Source organism: Crinia signifera, chromosome 12 (assembly GCF_055691185.1).
Source record: "Crinia signifera chromosome 12, ASM5569118v1, whole genome shotgun sequence".
NCBI classification, from domain to species: Eukaryota; Metazoa; Chordata; class Amphibia; order Anura; family Myobatrachidae; genus Crinia; species Crinia signifera.
Window position 1 is genome coordinate 55,414,847 of NC_139228.1, and position 19,131 is coordinate 55,433,977.

Consider the following 19,131-nt stretch of genomic DNA (forward strand, 5'->3'; position numbering starts at 1 on the left):
GTGCCGCCATGGTGGGGTGCCATCAGGGAAGTTCAAAATTTCTTACAACGATTTCTGGGGAACTCCTGACACCATTTCCACCACGTGACATTTTGCGGTTTGCCGCACTCTTGCATGCCTCCGGATTTTGCTTTGTGCAGGTGGTGTGTTCATATATGTAGTACCCCTTTTCCACCAAAACCCAGCTCAGACCCCATTTACACCACATTTGACCCAAATGGCAGAGGCATGACAAAAATTATAATTGTTTTTTTAATTCTAATTAGTAATGTTTAAATAGTACACCTGCATTCTTTCTGTGTGTGGCACTAAAAGTCTCAGCAGTGTAGTACCTCTCATTACATGTAGTAGTTAGGGTGTGCAGCCTGGGGCCCTCCCTTTTATATCTTGTTGCATGTTTACGCCAGACCTACAAAGTATAAATGCAATCCCAGCTTCCTCTGCTCCACTATGACTAAACTGAAGGAGCGTTTGTCTGGGTTTATGGGCCCCGGCATCCGGGAACTGGATCGCACAATGCCTCGTCTCCCATACAAGAGCCCTTGAGAAGCTCGTGTTTGTAGCGCTCAACAACAGGACGTCTCCCCGATAAACAAATGAGGGGTTGTTTGTTTGAGAATGAAGAACCAGATGGGGAGGCTGCTGCGTGATCTGAACGTATCTGTCTCAGGTGCTTCTTCTTATACATCCCGTAATTCCCTTACTGACCTATATTCCCGTGCATTATCCTTCCGGCAGACAAGATACAAGTTCGTGACACTGCAGCCAATTATAGATACTACGTTATTAATGAGGCACAGGCACAGCTTGAGGAAAAAAAAGTCTGTTTTATCCGAGATACAATGCTCTGCTCATTGGTTTTGCGGTGTCTTAATAATCTGCGGTATAATATAAGCCATGGGTCTTCATACTGTGGCCCTCCAGATGTTGTGAAACTACAGTTTTAACACTCCCTTATAGCAAAACTGTGGCAAGGCTTGCTGGGATTTGTAGTTTCACAACATCTGGAGGGCCACAGTTTTAAGACCCATGATATAAGCCTTCTCAACTACAGTAGGTGTGCTCTGTGTGGGGTAAATTTTTTAATTTACTTAAATGAGAGTTCTTTTGCAGATGTGATCAGATTCTTACTATTATCTTTAAAAAGTTATCTGCTTTCTTCTGGGGTTGTGTGTCTCTGTTCTGCAGTGTCTGTGTGTCTCTGTTCTGCAGTGTCTGTGTGTCTCTGTTCTGCAGTGTCTGTGTGTCTCTGTTCTGCAGTGTCTGTGTGTCTCTGTTCTGCAGTGTCTGTGTGTCTCTGTTCTGCAGTGTCTGTGTGTCTCTGTTCTGCAGGGCCTGGGTGCAGGGGCGTAACTATAGCACCGCAGCCCCCGCCACCGCGGGGGGGGGGGCGCTGTGCATGTGGGGGCGCCGGGGGCTGCGGTGCTATAGTTACCCCCCCAATCCCCCGCAGACTTACGTATCTCGCTGGTCCCGGCGGCTCCGTTCTTCTGATGAGGACCACCACTGTCTGCTGTATGGGGGCGGCCATTTTGTGGTGGTCCTCAGCAGAAGAACGGAGCCGCCGGGACCAGCGCAGCGCGATAGGTAAGACTGCGGGGGAGGGGGTTAGCATAGGCGGCGGGGCGGCCGGGGGGGGGGGGTATGGGCGCCCCCCCCCCTAACGGCGGGGGGGCGCCCAAAACGTAGCTACGCCACTGCCTGGGTGTCTCTGTTCTGCAGTGTCTGTGTGTCTCTGTTCTGCAGGGCCTGGGTGTCTCTGTTCTGCGGCGTCTGGGTGTCTCTGTTCTGCAGTGTCTGTGTGTCTCTGTTCTGCAGGGCCTGGGTGTCTCTGTTCTGCGGTGTCTGGGTGTCTCTGTTCTGCAGTGTCTGGGTGTCTCTGTTCTGCAGTGTCTGTGTGTCTCTGTTCTGCAGGGCCTGGGTGTCTCTGTTCTGCAGGGCCTGGGTGTCTCTGTTCTGCGGTGTCTGGGTGTCTCTGTTCTGCAGTGTCTGGGTGTCTCTGTTCTGCAGTGTCTGTGTGTCTCTGTTCTGCAGGGCCTGGGTGTCTCTGTTCTGCGGTGTCTGGGTGCATAGGCGTGCGCAGCACATTTTATTAGGGGGTGCACCGTCAAAGGATTGTGCCTAACACCGCCAATCAGGAATGTCTTCCATCATCTATTTTATTGGCACTCGCTACGATATAAAAAGTCTCTCAGCCACACCAAAATCTCCTGCATATTTCAGTTTTAATCTTCTTACAGTCATAAACATATATGGATGATCTAGATATGTAGTGATATGACAATGGTCTAGTTCAATTAACAATGCAAACACACATATAATTGATTAATGGGCGCTTCTTCAAATGAAATACAGTTCAAAAAAGCAAAAGTCTTTGGTTAAGGGTATTCTTAAGGGTGGGGCACAGCATTAGGGGGTGCCTGTGCACCTCTAACACTCAAGGTGCGCATACCTATGTCTGTCTGTATCTGCTGTCCTGGGTCTGGGTGCCTCTGTTGTGCAGGGTCTGGGTGCCTCTGTTGTGCAGGGTCTGGGTGCCTCTGTTGTGCAGGGTCTGGGTGCCTCTGTTGTGCAGGGTCTGGGTGTTTCTGTTGTGCAGGGTCTGGGTGCCTCTGTTGTGCAGGGTCTGGGTGTTTCTGTTGTGCAGGGTCTGAGTGTTTCTGTTGTGACGGGTCTGGGTGCCTCTGTTGTGCAGGGTCTGGGTGCCTCTGTTGTGCAGGGTCTGGGTGCCTCTGTTGTGCAGGGTCTGGGTGCCTCTGTTGTGCAGGGTCTGGATGTTTCTGTTGTGCAGGGTCTGAGTGTTTCTGTTCTGCTGAAACTGATTGTCTCTGCTGTCCCGGATCTATGTGTTTCTGTTCTGCTGGGTCTGTGTATCTAAGCCCATTTTGGATTCTCTGTATCAGGATGCTGGAGTTGGTATTTTGACATTTGGTATTGGAGGTATAGTACAGGAATGTAGGGATCTCTTCAGGTATCAGCTATATCTGCTACAGTCCCTTCTTCATACATACCGGCGTTACCTGATACCATATTTGCAGCTCACCCCCCCCCCCCCCCCCCCAAAATGGGTGTTTTGGGGGAAATAGTTGCAAATACGGCTTGATAAATGGACCTCTTATCTGTCTGAAAAATGGACTTGCTAGCAAATCTGAATGGAGGCTTATAAGAGTACTTCCCACTAGGGGGAGCTTCAATCAGCGAAAAAGAAGGCGAGAAATGGTCTGCAACAGTAACGTACAATATGGTGCGATTTGGCACAGATAACAATACTGTACAATAGGGTTGGTGTACTAGGGTTAGGGTATAGGAGTTGGGGTATTAGGGTTAGGGTATAAGAGTTGGGGTACTAGGGTTAGGGTATAAAGGTTGGTGTACTAGGGTTAGGGTATAAGAGTTGGGGTACTAGGGTTAGGGTATTAGGGTTAGGGTATTAGGGTTGGGGTACTATGTTTACGGTATCAGGTTGGGGTATTAGGGTTAGGGTATAAGAGTTGGGGTACTAGGGTTAGGGTATAAAGGTTGGTGTACTAGGGTTAGGGTATAAGAGTTGGGGTACTAGGGTTAGGGTATAAAGGTTGGTGTACTAGGCTTAGGGTATTGCGGTTAGGGTATTAGGGTTGGGGTACTATGTTTACGGTATCAGGTTGGGGTATTAAGGTTGGAGTACTAGGATTAGGGTTCGTGTACTAGGATTACGGTTGGGGTACTAGGGTTAGGGTACCAGGGTAGGGTATTTGGGTTAGGGTACTAGGGTTGGAGTATTAGGGTTGGAGTACCTGGGTAGGGTATTTGGTTTGGAGTACTAGGGTTAAGGTATTAGGGTTGGGGTACTAGGGTTAGGGTACTATGTTAGGGTATTTGGGTTGGAGTACTAGAGCTAGGGTATTAGGGTTGGGGTATTACGGTTGGAGTACTAGGGTAGGGTATTTGGGTTGGGGTAGTTGGGTTAGGGTATTAGGGTTAGGTACTAGGGTTAGGGTATTTGGGTTGGAGTACTAGGGTAGGGTATTTGGGTTGGAGTACTAGGGTTAGGGTATTAGGGTTGGGGTACTAGGATTAGAGTTGGGGTACTAGGGTTAGGGTATTTGGGTTGGAGTACTAGGGTAGGGTATTTAGGTTGGAGTACTAGGGTTAGGGTATTTGGGTTGGGGTACTAGGGTTAGGGTACCAGGATTAACGTTGGGGTAGGATTAGCGTTACTTACATTTGGCTGATCATATGGAGTCCCTGAAAGGCTCCAGCTTCCAGCTTCTGAAGCTCAGTGTCTAATGTTATGAATCTATAGAGAAGAGACAAGCAGGAACATCACTATGTGTATATACAGTATATGTATGTATATATATATATATATATATATATATATATATATATATATATATATACAAAAAGAATCAGGGTGCGCTAAGGTAAATCATACAACTGATAGTAATTCAAAAGTACAAATAGTTAATAAAAATGCCACAAGAATGGCTAAAAATAGATAACATGCAAAGTTACACCATTATATCACACAATATGTTTACAATCTGAAGATAGGACCAACGCGTTTCGTCAACCACGTGACTTCATCAGGGGCGTTTGATATGTTGATTGAAAACTCGTGCGAAAGCACTTCTTAGAGCGGCAAATGTTAGAATATCCCAAACAAGCGGCAATTGTCAGAACATCCCAAACATGAATTGTACAGATGTATATATATCGCCAAAACACTCAAAGTGTTGGTGGAAATAGACAAAAAACAGGTAACTCCCCAGATATTCTGTATCTCCACACCTTTGTAAACTGGTGTTAACATCAAGGATCAACCAGAAAATAGGGCAGGATGACCAAGGTGCTCACTCTAGTGTATCCAAATTCAGCATTATATCCATTATCCATTCAGCATTTGGATACACTAGAGTGAGCACCTTGGTCATCCTGCCCTATTTTCTGGTTGATCCTTGATGTTAACACCAGTTTACAAAGGTGTGGAGATACAGAATATCTGGGGAGTTACCTGTTTTTTGTCTATTTCCACCAACACTTTGAGTGTTTTGGCGATATATATACATCTGTACAATTCATGTTTGGGATGTTCTGACAATTGCCGCTTGTTTGGGATATTCTAACATTTGCCGCTCTAAGAAGTGCTTTCGCACGAGTTTTCAATCAACATATCAAACGCCCCTGATGAAGTCACGTGGTTGACGAAACGCGTTGGGCCTATCTTCAGATTGTAAACATATTGTGTGATATAATGGTGTAACTTTGCATGTTATCTATTTTTAGCCATTCTTGTGGCATTTTTATTAAATATTTGTACTTTTGAATTACTATCAGTTGTATGATTTACCTTAGCGCACCCTGATTCTTTTTGTATTTCTATCTGTCCTGGGTTCCAGCTAACAGAGGACCTTCAGAGGTGCTGCTTTGGGCTATTAGGGCGCGGTGTTAGGTACCTTTTGTCTTTTCATATATATATATATATATATATATATATATATATATATATATATATATATATATATATATATATATATATATGTTCGGTACAAGTGAGCCGGCACTCCAACTTGTGAGCAACTGCCCCGGGTGCCTACAGTGAATAGTGGATACTGTAGAAATAACTGAGTCACTCCAGGGGACTTAGAATAATAATGAATAAGTATTTTATGCAATGCAAGTACTCATATGCAAAAAGGTCGACGTTTCAATACATTAAGTATTTTCCTCAAGACAGCATATGGGTAATAACCCGCACGGCGGCGGGAGTACAATATAATAAAGCGCACGGAGGCGCACAGTCATATATATACATACCAGCGTTTTCTTTAGACACCTAATCTGCTGTCGTTGTTTTATTTGTCACGCCCATTTATTCCCCTCTTTTAATCTCACGCCCATTTTACCCCTTTTTTTATATCACGGATTGCATATATTTTATTTGCGTGCCATTTTATTATTCCCTATTTTGTTCCACCTGTTTTTACCCTGCCCTCTGCCGTCATACAAGTTTGTCTCCATTATAAGAGCGCCCCTCACCCCGTTAAGCAGACGCCATTTAATTCGCACTGCTCTCGCCCAACTACACCCTGATGTGTCCTGTACTGTGATTCTGAAGGATGCCAGGGGGGGTCCCGACAGTCATTTACCCGACGTCGGGATGTTAAAACACTGACAGACTGGTTTCCACGGCCACTGGCTATTCTCCCTTGTGGGGGTCCACGACCCCCATAGAGGGAGAATAGAATAGGTGGCGAGCACAGCCAGCCCGCAAGGGGCTTTGTTGCGCTCGCCATGCTGTCTGAGTCCAGCCAGTCGGGATCCCGATGTCGGACTAATGACTGTCGGGATCCCGACTGTCAGAACCCTATACCACACCCGATTCTGAAAAGCAGATGTGCGAGCAGGCGGATGCCACATTCAGGGAGCTGCTTGAGAAGACAAAGAGCAGAGGATGTGTGCTGCAGCCTGCCGCCCACTCGAGAGAAGATGAACCGCTGTGCTGTGCATGGAGCCGGAGCCTGCTGCCCACAGGAGAGACGACGAGCTGCTGGGCTGTGCTGGGAGCCGGAGCCTACCGCCCACAGGAGCGAAGAGAAGCCGCTGCGCTGTGTATGGAGCCGGAGCCTACCGCCCACAGGAGCGAAGAGAAGCCGCTGCCCTATGCATGGAGCCGGAGCCTACCGCCCACAGGAGCGAAGAGAAGCCGCTGCGCTGTGTATGGAGCCGGAGCCTACCACCCACAGGAGCGAAGAGAAGCCGCTGCCCTGTGCATGGAGCCGGAGCCTACCGCCCACAGGAGAGAAGAGGAGCCGCTGCATTGTGCAGGGAGCCGGCAGCCGCTGACCTACCAGGGTGATCCGTCTGTCTCACACACACTTGGGAGACTTGTGTGTGAAGGAGTTGGGGGGGGGGGGTTTGCCTGTATACAGTCATTAGGTCGACACTATTAAGTTTGACATTCATTAAGGGCTTAGGTCAACATGGAAAAGGTCGACACAAGCATTAGGTCGACAGTGGGAAGGTCAATAGTTAAAGTGTTGACACGGTTTTTCTGAGCCGACTTGTGCTGACGGGTGGTATTTCATGCCCTACCTTCCACTAGGGCGTGGAGGGAGAATATAATAGTGTGCTGAGTGCAGCAAGGCACCGAGCCTGAAGCATGGCGAGCACACGCAGGGCACTTTTTGAGGGTCCATGTCGACTATTGTATGTCAACACTAGGGGCAAAGAAAGTCAAAAGGTCAACCTTCCCATTGTTGACCTAATGCATGTGTCGACCTTTTGACCCTGACAACCTTAACCATGTTGACCTTTTCCAAGTGTCGACCTAAGCCCTGTTGAACTTCAGTGGTCGACCCAATGACCCATACGCGTTTTGCCGGTGTGCTTACATTCTATGGGCAGTATTCAATGGGGATAATTCGCCCTGTTTCACGGCAAATTTGTGCTATTTTCTCGTTGGAAGGTGATTTTTTGGGTCAGAAAAGCGAATCACCATATTCAACGTGCACTTCTCGCCGTCTTTCTAAGTGATTTTCGCCGTGTGTCGCCGTGTAGCAAATCGCCATCTTTTCATGGTGAAGTGGAAAGTGAACTTTTAAAATAAAGTTGTTGTTGTTTTACATTTGGTGTAAAAAAAACAGGAATTTTATTCTGTGAAGGGGCATGCTATTTTTATTCATGTGCTTATAGCACATGAATATATATTTAATTAAAAAAAATATATATTTTTTTACACAGAACAGCCAGCAGGGGGCCGGGAGCCGATAGCCGCTCATTAGATATTCATATATTCACTGCACCCGATTATTACATATGCACAATCGGGTGCAGTGAATACCTGGTCCCCTGCTGGCACTCCCGGGGGGCAGCCTGTGCTGCCTGGCTCCCAGGGAGCCCACCTCCCCCGCACATACATTCTGGGGCAGGCAGGGAGACTTCCATCTCCCTGCCTGCCACCGTCCTCAGGCTCACCGCAGGGGTTCACACTTGCCGTCAGGGGCAGCGAGCCCCTGCGACGTTGAATTGGGGGGACAGCGAGGCTCCGGAACACGGCGGGCAGTGGCGACTGTGCAGCGAATCCTAAACACCTGCACGCCGTGAATATTCTCATTGAATACGGCCCTATGTGGGAGGTGTGCCTATACTCTATTACACAAGTTCTCAAACTCGGTCCTCAGGACCCCTCACAGTGCATGTTTTTCAGGTCTCCTCACAGAATAACAAGTAAGATAATTAGCTCCACCTGTGGATCTTTTAAAATGTGTCAGTGAGTACTGAGTGCACCTGTGCACCTGCCAGGTGACCTGGAAAACGTGAGTTGTGCGGGGTCCTGGGGACCGAGTTTGAGAACCCCTGCTCTAATGCATTTTATTATTTTTAAAGTTTATCCTTTTATTTATTTCATTAAATAAGCCATTCATTAAAAAAAAAAAAATCACTACCCGACACCCAGGTGAATAAAATGACAAGAAATTTACCAATTTTACATGACTATTAAAAGGCGTGAAACTTATCACCAAACATTTGAATACGAAGACCATTGAAAATCACTGTGAAGTAAAAGATGTTTAAAAAATGTCAACTTTTAAAAGACAGGGAAGAATTGAATAGCAAACTAATATCACGACATATAAAAGTTGTGAAAAAAAGGGAGAATAGGCGTGAAAAAAAAGAACAGACCAACATTTGAATACCCTCCTACATATGCAATAATCAGGCAATAATGCCCTGCTGTAATTACTGCACATGCATGCTACATGCATGAACAAATGCAGGAGTACAAATTGTGTTATTTATTAAACCTTATTTATTTTATAAGGGAATCTGCTGATCCTATTTATGAACATGAGGTAAAGTACCAGCCAATTTGCTCCTAACTGCCATGTTTCAGGCTAATAGGGACAAATGAAAAATGGGTACATCTACCTGGGTAGTATATACAGTCAGGGGCGGATCCAGGATAAAATGACAGGGGGGGCACCATGATAAAAAAGGGTTTGGGTGGGGGAGGGGCGTGTAAGTAGTGCCAGTGTACATGCTAAGAGAGCAGCAGGAGAGAGTGGGAATGGAATTAAAAATAGGTCCTGGCATTTAAAGTACGCAGGCCCACCATTGCGACAAAAGTGAAGGATGTAGTTGTGCGCGCGCCGAAGGCGCGCTCCAGAAAAGGGGGTGTGGCCGCTCAACAGGGGGCATGTCCTTGAGTGTAGTGTACAACACCATATACAACTTCTACACATTATGCAACAAAATACTAGACCCTATTATACTTGCCCCTTACACATGATGCCAAATGGAATGAGCAAAAATTGACATAATGCCACATGGATTGAGCCAAAATTCAAATAATGCCACATGGATTGAGCCAAAATTTACATAATAACACACACGGATTGAGCCAAAATTCACATAATGCCAAATGGATTGTGTCAAAATTTACATAATGCTACACGGATTGGAAAAAATTCACATAATGCCACACGGATTGAGCCAAATGCATAAAATGCCATACGGATTGAGCCAAAATTCACATAATGCCACATGGATTGAGCCAAAATTTACATAATGCTACACGGATTGGAAAAAATTCACATAATGCCACACGGATTGAGCCAAAATTCTCATAATGCCACATGGATTGAGCCAAAATTCACATAATGCCACACGGATTGAGACAAAATTCACATAATGCCACATGGATTGAGCCAGAATTCACATAATGCCACACAGATTAAGCCAAAATTCACAATACACTTCATAAACAGGGATATTGTCCACCAAAGGCGCGCATTAAACATTTACACCATAATGTCCATTACACGTTAAGTTACACGCCATTATGTCCATTATGTGTTATGCCAAACACCATAATGCCTATTAAAAATTATGCTACATAAGTGCTGCTTCTCTACATGCTCATTGCCAAGGGTTCCATGCTCATTGCCAGAGGTTCCATGCTCGTTGCCATGTGGGATTACATGCTCATTGCCAAGGGGGAATACATGCTCGTGGTAAATGGGGGACAGCCGCCGCCAGGCAGAAGTGATAGCCACTGACAGTGGCAGAGCCTGGCTGTATTCAGAGCACTGCAGGTCCCGGCTATTTGAAATAATACCCCTTTCACACCAGAAAATGCATTCCCAGGTTGGCCCCTTTTACACCAGCCTAGTCCCTGCATTTTCTGGTGTGAGGGGGAGAGAAAACCACCCCTCCCCCCTTTAACCAGTTATCTCATTTAACCGGCTATATCTTCGGAACCAACTGACCCATTTACATGAGACAAGTATTATATTGAAGAACTTTTGAGTGGGCTTTAAATGATTTTGGTCCAGTGAAACTGGAACGTTTGGTTCCAGAGTAATCTGCCCTCAAAATCATGAACAGCCATGAAATTACATTTCAAAAATAAAAAAATCGGTTTACACGCAATATCTCTAGAGCCGATTGACCGATTTGGACCAGTCTGGTATCATATTGAAGGCGCGGCGATTTGGAATTGAATGATATCAACCTCAAGCTTCTGTAATGCCAGGGCGAGAACTGGCAGCCGTCGGAACCGGGTGGGGGTCGGAATTGACGGGTCCCATATTATCCTATGGGGAAAAAACGTTACAGGTTTGCAAGGCGATATCTCCGGTTCCCGGGGGGCTAGAGACACGGGGCTGGGCTCGTTGGAAAGCCCTGGTCCTCAGCTACAAAATATATGACAGGGGGGGCATGTGCCCGGGTGCCCCCCCCCCCCCTGAATCCGCCACTGTATACAGTATTTGGGTAATTTTAGGGTATTTTAAAAAAGTGCAACCAGACCGATTACACCCACCTGAAAGTCTAAACACACTTATCCCTGTCTTTAGCACCCCAATATATCTGTCCCATATACCTTGTACCCCACTTTCCGGCATTTTGCCCTCTTTCACCCCAAAACATTATTGGCCAAATGATTGAAAACATCTAAGTGTCTAATTCGTCTTTCGGATCAGCGTGATGTTCATTGATGGCGGTGCTGATGTCAACCTATTTCATGTGTCGACTTAAGCAATGCCGACCTGCAGTGGTCGACACAATGTATGTCGAACTAATGACCATATCCCGTCAGAAGAGTATTTCTCTGTAAACATCACTAAATATATTAAGCTGATCCAAATGGAATTAATTTAGTTCATCAAGCCAGGGCATAAAAGCAGGGTTTCTGCTAAAAGGCTTCATATAGCAATTGATTTGCAGCTCCTGCGTCTGCACACAGCTCCCGGATCACTAATGACAGGAGACAATGTATCAGTAATCTAAAGCAAATCAAGCGTCTTCCCAGGCCGGGATCTGAATGCGGCGCTCTGCTAAAAGGCTCCATACATTATTCCACAAATAACAATTTATCTGCCGAGTCCACGGAGCTCTTTGGTTTATCAATAAATAGATAATCTCTGTTATATGCAACTAACTGAAACATCTATTGCAATAAGCCGCGTTTCTTTATGCCGAATTTCTTACGGCTCAGTCGGCTCCGGATCCCATAAATAGCATATTGTACTAAAAAGCAGATCCTGGACATTCTCAGCTGTTATTTTTATTTTCTTTCAGATACAGAATAATTCATGCGCTCCTCTGAAATGTATACACAGCAGTACAGTGAGGACAGTTAGCAGCTCCGTAACCTAGAGAATTACAATTGCATAGAAGCATGAATTAGACCCTTCGTACACAGGCGCTGTGTTAAAATACAGATGGGTCCACTTGCATCTAGCCTCCCTGCGCATGAAACGACTCTTCTAGGGCCTTATTCTACTTCACTCTTTCTGACAAAATCCTTCTTAGATGGACAAAACCATGTGCACTGCAGGGGAGCATATGCAAAATGTGCAGAGAGAGTTAGATTTGGGTGGGGTTTTACTGCAAAGTGAGATCTATATTGAAGTGTAAAAATAAAGCAGCCAGTATTTTCCCTGCACAGAAACAAAATTACTCACCCAAATCTAATTCTCTCTGCACATGTTACATCTGCCCCCCTGCAGTGCACATGGTTTTGTCCATCTAAGAAGTATTTTGTCAGAAAGAGTGAACCAAAATAAGGCCCATAATCACGACTCCGTAGCACTGAGCGTCTTTTTTGTGTGACTTTACCATTAAGCTGCGGATTATTTGCGTAATACTGAGAATAGGACGCACAAGCAGCTTTTGTTGATTGAAATGATATGCAGCTGTGTGCAACGGTGGCTGTATCTGCTACATGCAATAAAGCTGCGGTCTGCATGCGCGATTGCAAGTGTGCATTGGTTCGGACCCAGGGACATACATGCTGCACGTATGATCTTCATGTCGGACCGCCTCCCGATGGCAGGGAGCGGCGATCACATGCATCCTGCCACCTCGTATCACAGTTACTCCTGCCTAGGGAGTCATAGTCAGTATATTGGTACTCATTCTGATTGATTCGTTCGGTTACACATTCGCACATAGCCGTGCGGACGGACTGCACATGGACACGGGCAACGTAGGCACGCCCATAACACTGTCGAACCCGTTCGTTCGAATATATACACAAAGGGTATGGCGTGTTAACGCGTTTACACGGATCCTAGCCTGTCCGTTCGGACATCCAGCGGGCGGGCGAGCAGGCGGCCAAGCAAACAGGCTCTACGGGTGTTTCACACACCACAGCACATATTCGCTCGGAAGTCATTTTCAACCCATTAACCAATTAGTCTCAAATAATGCTGTTTATTGGATTCCATTAACTAATTGCCTTCCCCAATTCCACTACATGCATCTTTCTTGTGTTCTGAATGTGCCACTTTCCTATAGGTGCCCATACACGCTGCGATTATCGCATGCGTTTTGTACTTTTAAAGTACAAAACGCATTGCATGTGCGATAATCGCACCATGTACCTTCAGGGATGCGATGCGCGTCCCGGCAGGTACAATATTGTAAAGCACAAAAAGTATCTGCAGGCAGTACTGTTCGTGCTTCATTGCATCGCATCACATCAGTACAGGAGTACATGCGATGCGATGTCCATTAGTACCTATGAACTTTTAAAAAAATGGCTAAAATCGCATCGCACCCGCAAAATACAGTACATCACATCGCATCCTCCTACAAGTGCCAAAATCGCACGGCACAAGTACAAAACGCACAGCACACATATCGGTGCGTGTATGGGCACCTTAAGTACTTGTGTTTACTATTATCCCAACATGACATGCACACTTGTGTGTTAAGGTTGCAGATTTTGAAATGGCACATGAGAGCAGTTAATAATGCTGGTGCAATTGTGGGTAAAAACAATAAAATATATAAGAGACATGAATGCAGAGAAGTGTAAATGGTTAAACTGGAAAAGTGCTTTCCATGTGGCTGCCACATAGTTAGTTAATTGATTAATGAGAGAAACTTGTACACTGCATGGGTGTGTATTGTGTGCAGGTAAATGTAGTTTATCAATTGTGCATGTTGATCGCCCGCGTGAGACTTTTTTTACGGAGCAAATGATTTTGAACTTGATCAGTCCGAGCGCTCGCACAGTGGAGCCACCACCCCAGTATACGCCCTGGTTACCGCCCAGTTTGGCCCAGTTTTGTGGCCATGCCCATCAATACGCCCACATTACGCCTACTCTGCAAGAGTTCGTTCACTAGCCCATTTCTACTCGTAAGGTCACGAGCATGCACGGCTGGCCAAACCTGCACGTGCGCCTTGCGAGTGGTACTCATGCGCAGTGAGCTAAGAAACGCTCTGCGTACGAATGTGTGCGATTATGTAAAGATTACTTACATTCGGGATATGTTGGGAAGACTTGAGAATGCCGCTTTGGGAATGACGAGGATCCTGGTCTCCACGAGCTTCCTGAGAACACAACATGACATTAGTCAGCACGGTTGTCTATAGGGAATTATAACTCTCAGCATGTTACTGATGGAGACATCTTGTTGCGGTACTGCGCTGTGTAAGACATAACGCATGCACTGTACATTTCACAATTCATTGGACATGCACAGCTGGCAAATATCACTCCGCTGGGGTTGTGGGGACGGTGTAGTGGTTAGCGTTGCTGATTCCTAGCACTGAGGTCATGAGTTTGATTCCCACTATGGCCCTATATGTGTGGAGTTTGTATATTCTCCCCGTGCTTGTGTGGGTTTGCTCTGGGTACTCCGGTTTTCTCCCACACTGGTAGGTTATCTATACATATGTGTTTAAGGCAGGTTAGGTGTGCCAAGTGGTTCTTATCCATCAAACATGGACATCGTTATAGAGTGCCTCCTTGTGTCCAGCCACGTACATTTGTAGTGGTGAATCCGGTGGATCATGTGGAAGGGCAGTACAGAAAGGGCTCTATGTTCAGCTAAATAATCTGTGTATAGGATGGTCAGCCAATGATGACTGAGGTTTCTCTGCTCCAGTCGACACCAGGGGTGAGATTTAATAGGATGAGATATTCAGAAAGTGAGAGATTTGGGAAGAAATCTCCAGTTTTTTAAAGTGGAAATCATTTACACTGCAAAACCAGTTTGATTTTGAAGTGTAGATGATTGCCGCTTTAAAAAAACTTTCTTCCAAAATCTCTCACTTTCTGAATATCTCATCCTATTAAATCTCACCCCAGTATCCCAACTGCCATCAGAACACCGGCGCTGGACATTCGAAAGATATCAAAATGCAGATGGCAAATAATCGACAGCCCCATAATGATACAAAGTCAAACATGAAGAGACCAGTGGTAGCTTGTGCTTGGTGGACATGTAAAGGGCCACCAGCTACGTGGATCAGCCTTGCAGATTCCACCAGGGAAACATCACCTAATTGAAGCAGTTATACAAACCCTCCGAGTTCTAGCTTCAGGAAAAGAAAGCTGAGAACCAGGATAAACACAGCCCAGGAAATTCCAGCTGCATTACCACACAGATCCCAATTCAGCTGATGTAAATAAGGAAGGTATGGACATAAATGCTTCAAGGTGGCTAGCAATATGTGGCAAAGCAGCACCTGTATTGTCTGCCAGGCACTGACCAGATGGTGAGACCAAGATGTGAGAATGGGAGCCAAAAACAGGCACAGACGCTAGAACGCTCACAGACATCTTGTCCTGGGACCCCAAGTGTCAGGTGTCAATGTGACATTGTACTTGGACCACAGGTGTCAGTGTGACATTGTACTGGGACCCTGAGTGTTAGTGTGTCATTGTTCTGGGAGCCAGAGTGTCAGTGTGTCATTGTTCTGGGACCCCGAGTGTCAGTGTGTCATTGTTCTGGGACCCCGAGTGTCAGTGTGTCATTGTTCTGGGACCCCGAGTGTCAGTGTATCATTGTTCTGGGACCCCAGGTGTCAGTGTATCATTGTACTGGGACCCCAGGTGTCAGTGTGTCATTGTTCTGGGACCCCGAGTGTCAGTATATCATTGTTCTGGGACCCAGAGTGTCAGTGTGTCATTGTTCTGGGACCCAGAGTGTCAGTGTGTCATTGTTCTGGGACCCCGAGTGTCAATATATCATTGTACTGGGACCCCAGGTGTCAATGTGACATTGTACTGGGACTCCGAGTGTCAGTGTGTCATTGTTCTGGAACCCCGAGTGTCAGTGTGTCATTGTTCTGAGACACCAGGTGTCAGTATGTCACTGTGCTGGGACCCCAAGTGTCAGTGTGTCATTGTACTGGGACCCCAGGTGTCAGTATATCATTGTTCTGGGACCCCAGGTGTCAGTGTGTCATTGTTCTGGGACCCCAGGTGTCAGTGTGTAATTGTTCTGGGACCCCGAGTGTCAGTGTGTCATTGTTCTGGGACACCAGGTGTCAGTGTGTCACTGTGCTGGGACCCCAAGTGTCAGAGTGTCATTGTACTGGTGCCCCGAGTGTCAGTGTGTCATTGTTCTGGGACCCCGAGTGTCAGTGTGTCATTGTACTGGGACCCCAGGAGTCAGTGTATCATTGTCTTGGGACCCCGGGTGTTTGTGTGTCATTGTTCTGGGACCCCAGGTGTCAGTTTGTCAATGTGCTGGGACCCCAGGTGTCAGCATTTCATTGTGCTTAGACCCCAGAGGTCAGTGTATCATTGTTCTGGGACCCCAGAGGTCAGTGTGTCATTGTGCTGGGACCTCAGAGGTCAGTGTATCATTGTTCTGGGACCCCAGGTGTCAGTGTGTCATTGTTCTGAGACACCAGGTGTCAGTGTGTCACTGTGCTGGGACCCCAAGTGTCAGTGTGTCATTGTTATGGGACACCAGGTGTCAGTATTTCATTGTTCTGGGACCCCAGCTGTCAGTGTGTCATTGTACTGAGACCCCAGGTGTCAGTGTGTCATTGTTCTGGGACCCCAGGTGTCAGTGTGTCATTGTTCTGGGACCCCAGGTGTCAGTGTGTCATTGTTCTGAGACACCAGGTGTCAGTGTATCACTGTGCTGGGACCTCAAGTGTCAGTGTGTCATTGTTATGGGACCCCAGGTGTCAGTGTGTCATTGTTCTGGGACCCCAGAGGTCAGTATATCATTGTTCTGGGACCCCAGGTGTCAGTGTGTTATTGTTCTGGGACCCCAGGTGTCAGTGTGTCATTGTTCTGGGGGTATGGATCATTAGGTCACCAACATTATGGTAGACAAGCATTAGGTTGACACCCTTGGGTCGACATGCACTTAGGTCGACATGAGTTAAGGTCGACATGAGTTAAGGTCGACATGGGTAAGGTCGACAGGGTCATTAGGTTGACATGGGTAAGGTCGACATTAAAAAAGTTGTCTTTTTTTTAACCGGACTGTCAACACAGTTAACATAAACACTAAAACGTAGCACTGCGTCATCGCGTCTACGAAATACTGCCTGTCGGCACATTTTTGCTCAAAAAACCCCATGTCGACCTAATGACCTTGTCGACCTTACCTATGTCGACCTAATGACCCTGTTGACCTAATGACCCTGTTGACCTAACCCATGTTGACCTTAAGTCATGTCGACCTAAATGCATGTCGACCTAATGGTGTCAACCTAATGCTTGTCTACCATAATTGCTGGTGACCCAATGAACGGATCCCGTCCTGGGAACCCAGGTGTCAGTGTATCATTGTTCTGGGAACCCAGGTGTCAGTGTGTCATTGTTATGGGACCCCAGGTGTCAGTGTGTCATTGTTCTGGGAACCCAGGTGTCAGTGTGTCATTGTTCTGGGAACCCAGGTGTCAGTGTGTCATTGTTATGGGAACCCAGGGGTCAGTGTATCATTGTCCTGGGAACCCAGGTGTCAGTGTGTCATTGTACTGGGACCGCAAGTGTGGCCCCCCACAAGGGAAAATAGCGTGTTTAAGTTGACTCCGACTGTGAGGTTCCTGACAGTCAAGGTTCCGATGTCAGAGAAACGAACGCCGGAATCCTAACTGACAATAAATCATCCAGCACCCCCCATCGTGCCCATAATCAGCAAATGTCCCACTGTATGAATGTGATCGCCGTTATGTAACAGGGACGGAGAATAAAAAAATGTGATGTGTCCAAACCTTCAACGCTTATTCTAAATTTTGGGGGGGACATTTCAGAACATTTTCTGCAATAATTCAACATATGGAACATTTCTCTCTAACATTTAGAAGTTGCTTGTACTCTCTCTGTCCCAATATTTGAGGCTGAGCAACACATTTTTCCCAACAGTCCAGAATGAAAATTGCTTTCTACTGACACATTCTGTTTTCTAGAACATTCCAGAGTTTCCAAAAAAGCTCCATATCCCGACATTGAAGGATAAAACATAGAAAGGTCCCTGTTTGGCAGTTCACGAGTTAACTTCATCTTTCCTCGCAGTAGACACTCAGAAAAGTAAACACTCCACTAATAGCTGCAGAAGCACTTACTGCCAACCGCTTAGAAAACGCCAGTTTTGTTGCGGGAGAGAGAGAGAGAGAGAGAAAAAAAAAGAAGCTTTTGAAAATTTCTTTTTGCTTTCCGCCAGGACTCCAGCTACAAAAACAGAGCAATGGGTCCAGGTATAAAATGCAGCAGCGCTGCCAATATGGCCAGTAAAGAAGAACAACACAGAACCACTCAGTGCAAGAACACAGGCAGCTCCCAAATATCGGCAAGGATAAAGGAGCAGGAATGTGTCTCAATGAGAGTCCTAGGTGCTTAGCGGGAGAACACTAAGCACCACAGTGGCGACGTAGAAAAGGTCTATGAACCATATACTCTGGTAAAGAAAGGAAAACAACAGAAGCATTTAAAATAAAATAAAACAGGGTGAAACAAAAATCCCAAACGACTGTAGGAAGGGATCAGCTTGTGATCTATGTCTAGGGCAGGATGTCTGTATATATAGTGCGGGTGTTCCACCATGACAATGGTCTTATTCAGGGCTCGGGGCCTGCCGAGGTACAATGAGCAGCCAGCCATGCAGTCCAATCAGGGCAACTCTGACAAAGTTAAATAAACACCTCATAGACGAAGTAAGAATCTCCGGGAAAGGGAAATTTCAGCAGCCACAGATATTTCCCTCCACTTACAATAATCAGGCAGATAGAATATACAAATATACTGTAATGTGCTAAACATCATAGAGGGGTATATAGAAGGGACTGGGCATAAGAGGGATATATAGCAGGGACTGGGCATAGAAGGGACATACAGCAGGGACTGGGAATGAGCGGGACATACAGCAGGGACTGGGCATGAGAGAGACATAGAGCAGGGACTGGGCATGAGAGGGCCTTATCGCAGGGACTGGGCATGAGAGGGACATATAGAAGGGACTGGGCATAAGAGGGATATATAGCAGGCACTGGGCATAGAAGGAACATAGAGCAGCAGTGACTGGGCATGAGTGGGACATACAGCAGGGACTGGGCATGAGAGGGATATAGAGAAGGGACTGGGCATGAGAGGGCCATGTTGCAGGGACTGGGCATGAGAGAGACATAGAGCAGGGACTGGGCAAAATAGGGACATAGGCCAAGAGCATGGATCAGGCATTAGCGGGACATATAGCAGGGACTCGGTATGAGAGGACCATAGAGCAGGGACTGGGCGTGAGAGGGACATAGTGCAGGGACTGCGTGTGAGCGGGACATATAACAGGGACTCGGCATGAGTGGGACATAGAGCAAGGACTGGGCATGAGCGGGACATATAACAGGGACTGGGCATGAGCGGGACATAACTGGGACTGGGCATGAGCG

The 19,131-nt window shown here is 46.5% G+C and overlaps 1 protein-coding gene across 1 annotated transcript in view; it reads right to left on the reverse strand.

Annotated features, from left to right (window-relative positions):
• Positions 1–19,131, reverse strand: part of TSHR (thyroid stimulating hormone receptor) — a 102,960-nt gene that overhangs the window by 37,888 nt on the left and 45,941 nt on the right. Inside the window, 2 exon segments of the mRNA XM_083167867.1 lie at positions 4,205–4,279; positions 13,759–13,830. Coding sequence (XP_083023993.1) covers positions 4,205–4,279; positions 13,759–13,830 — 147 coding nt within the window.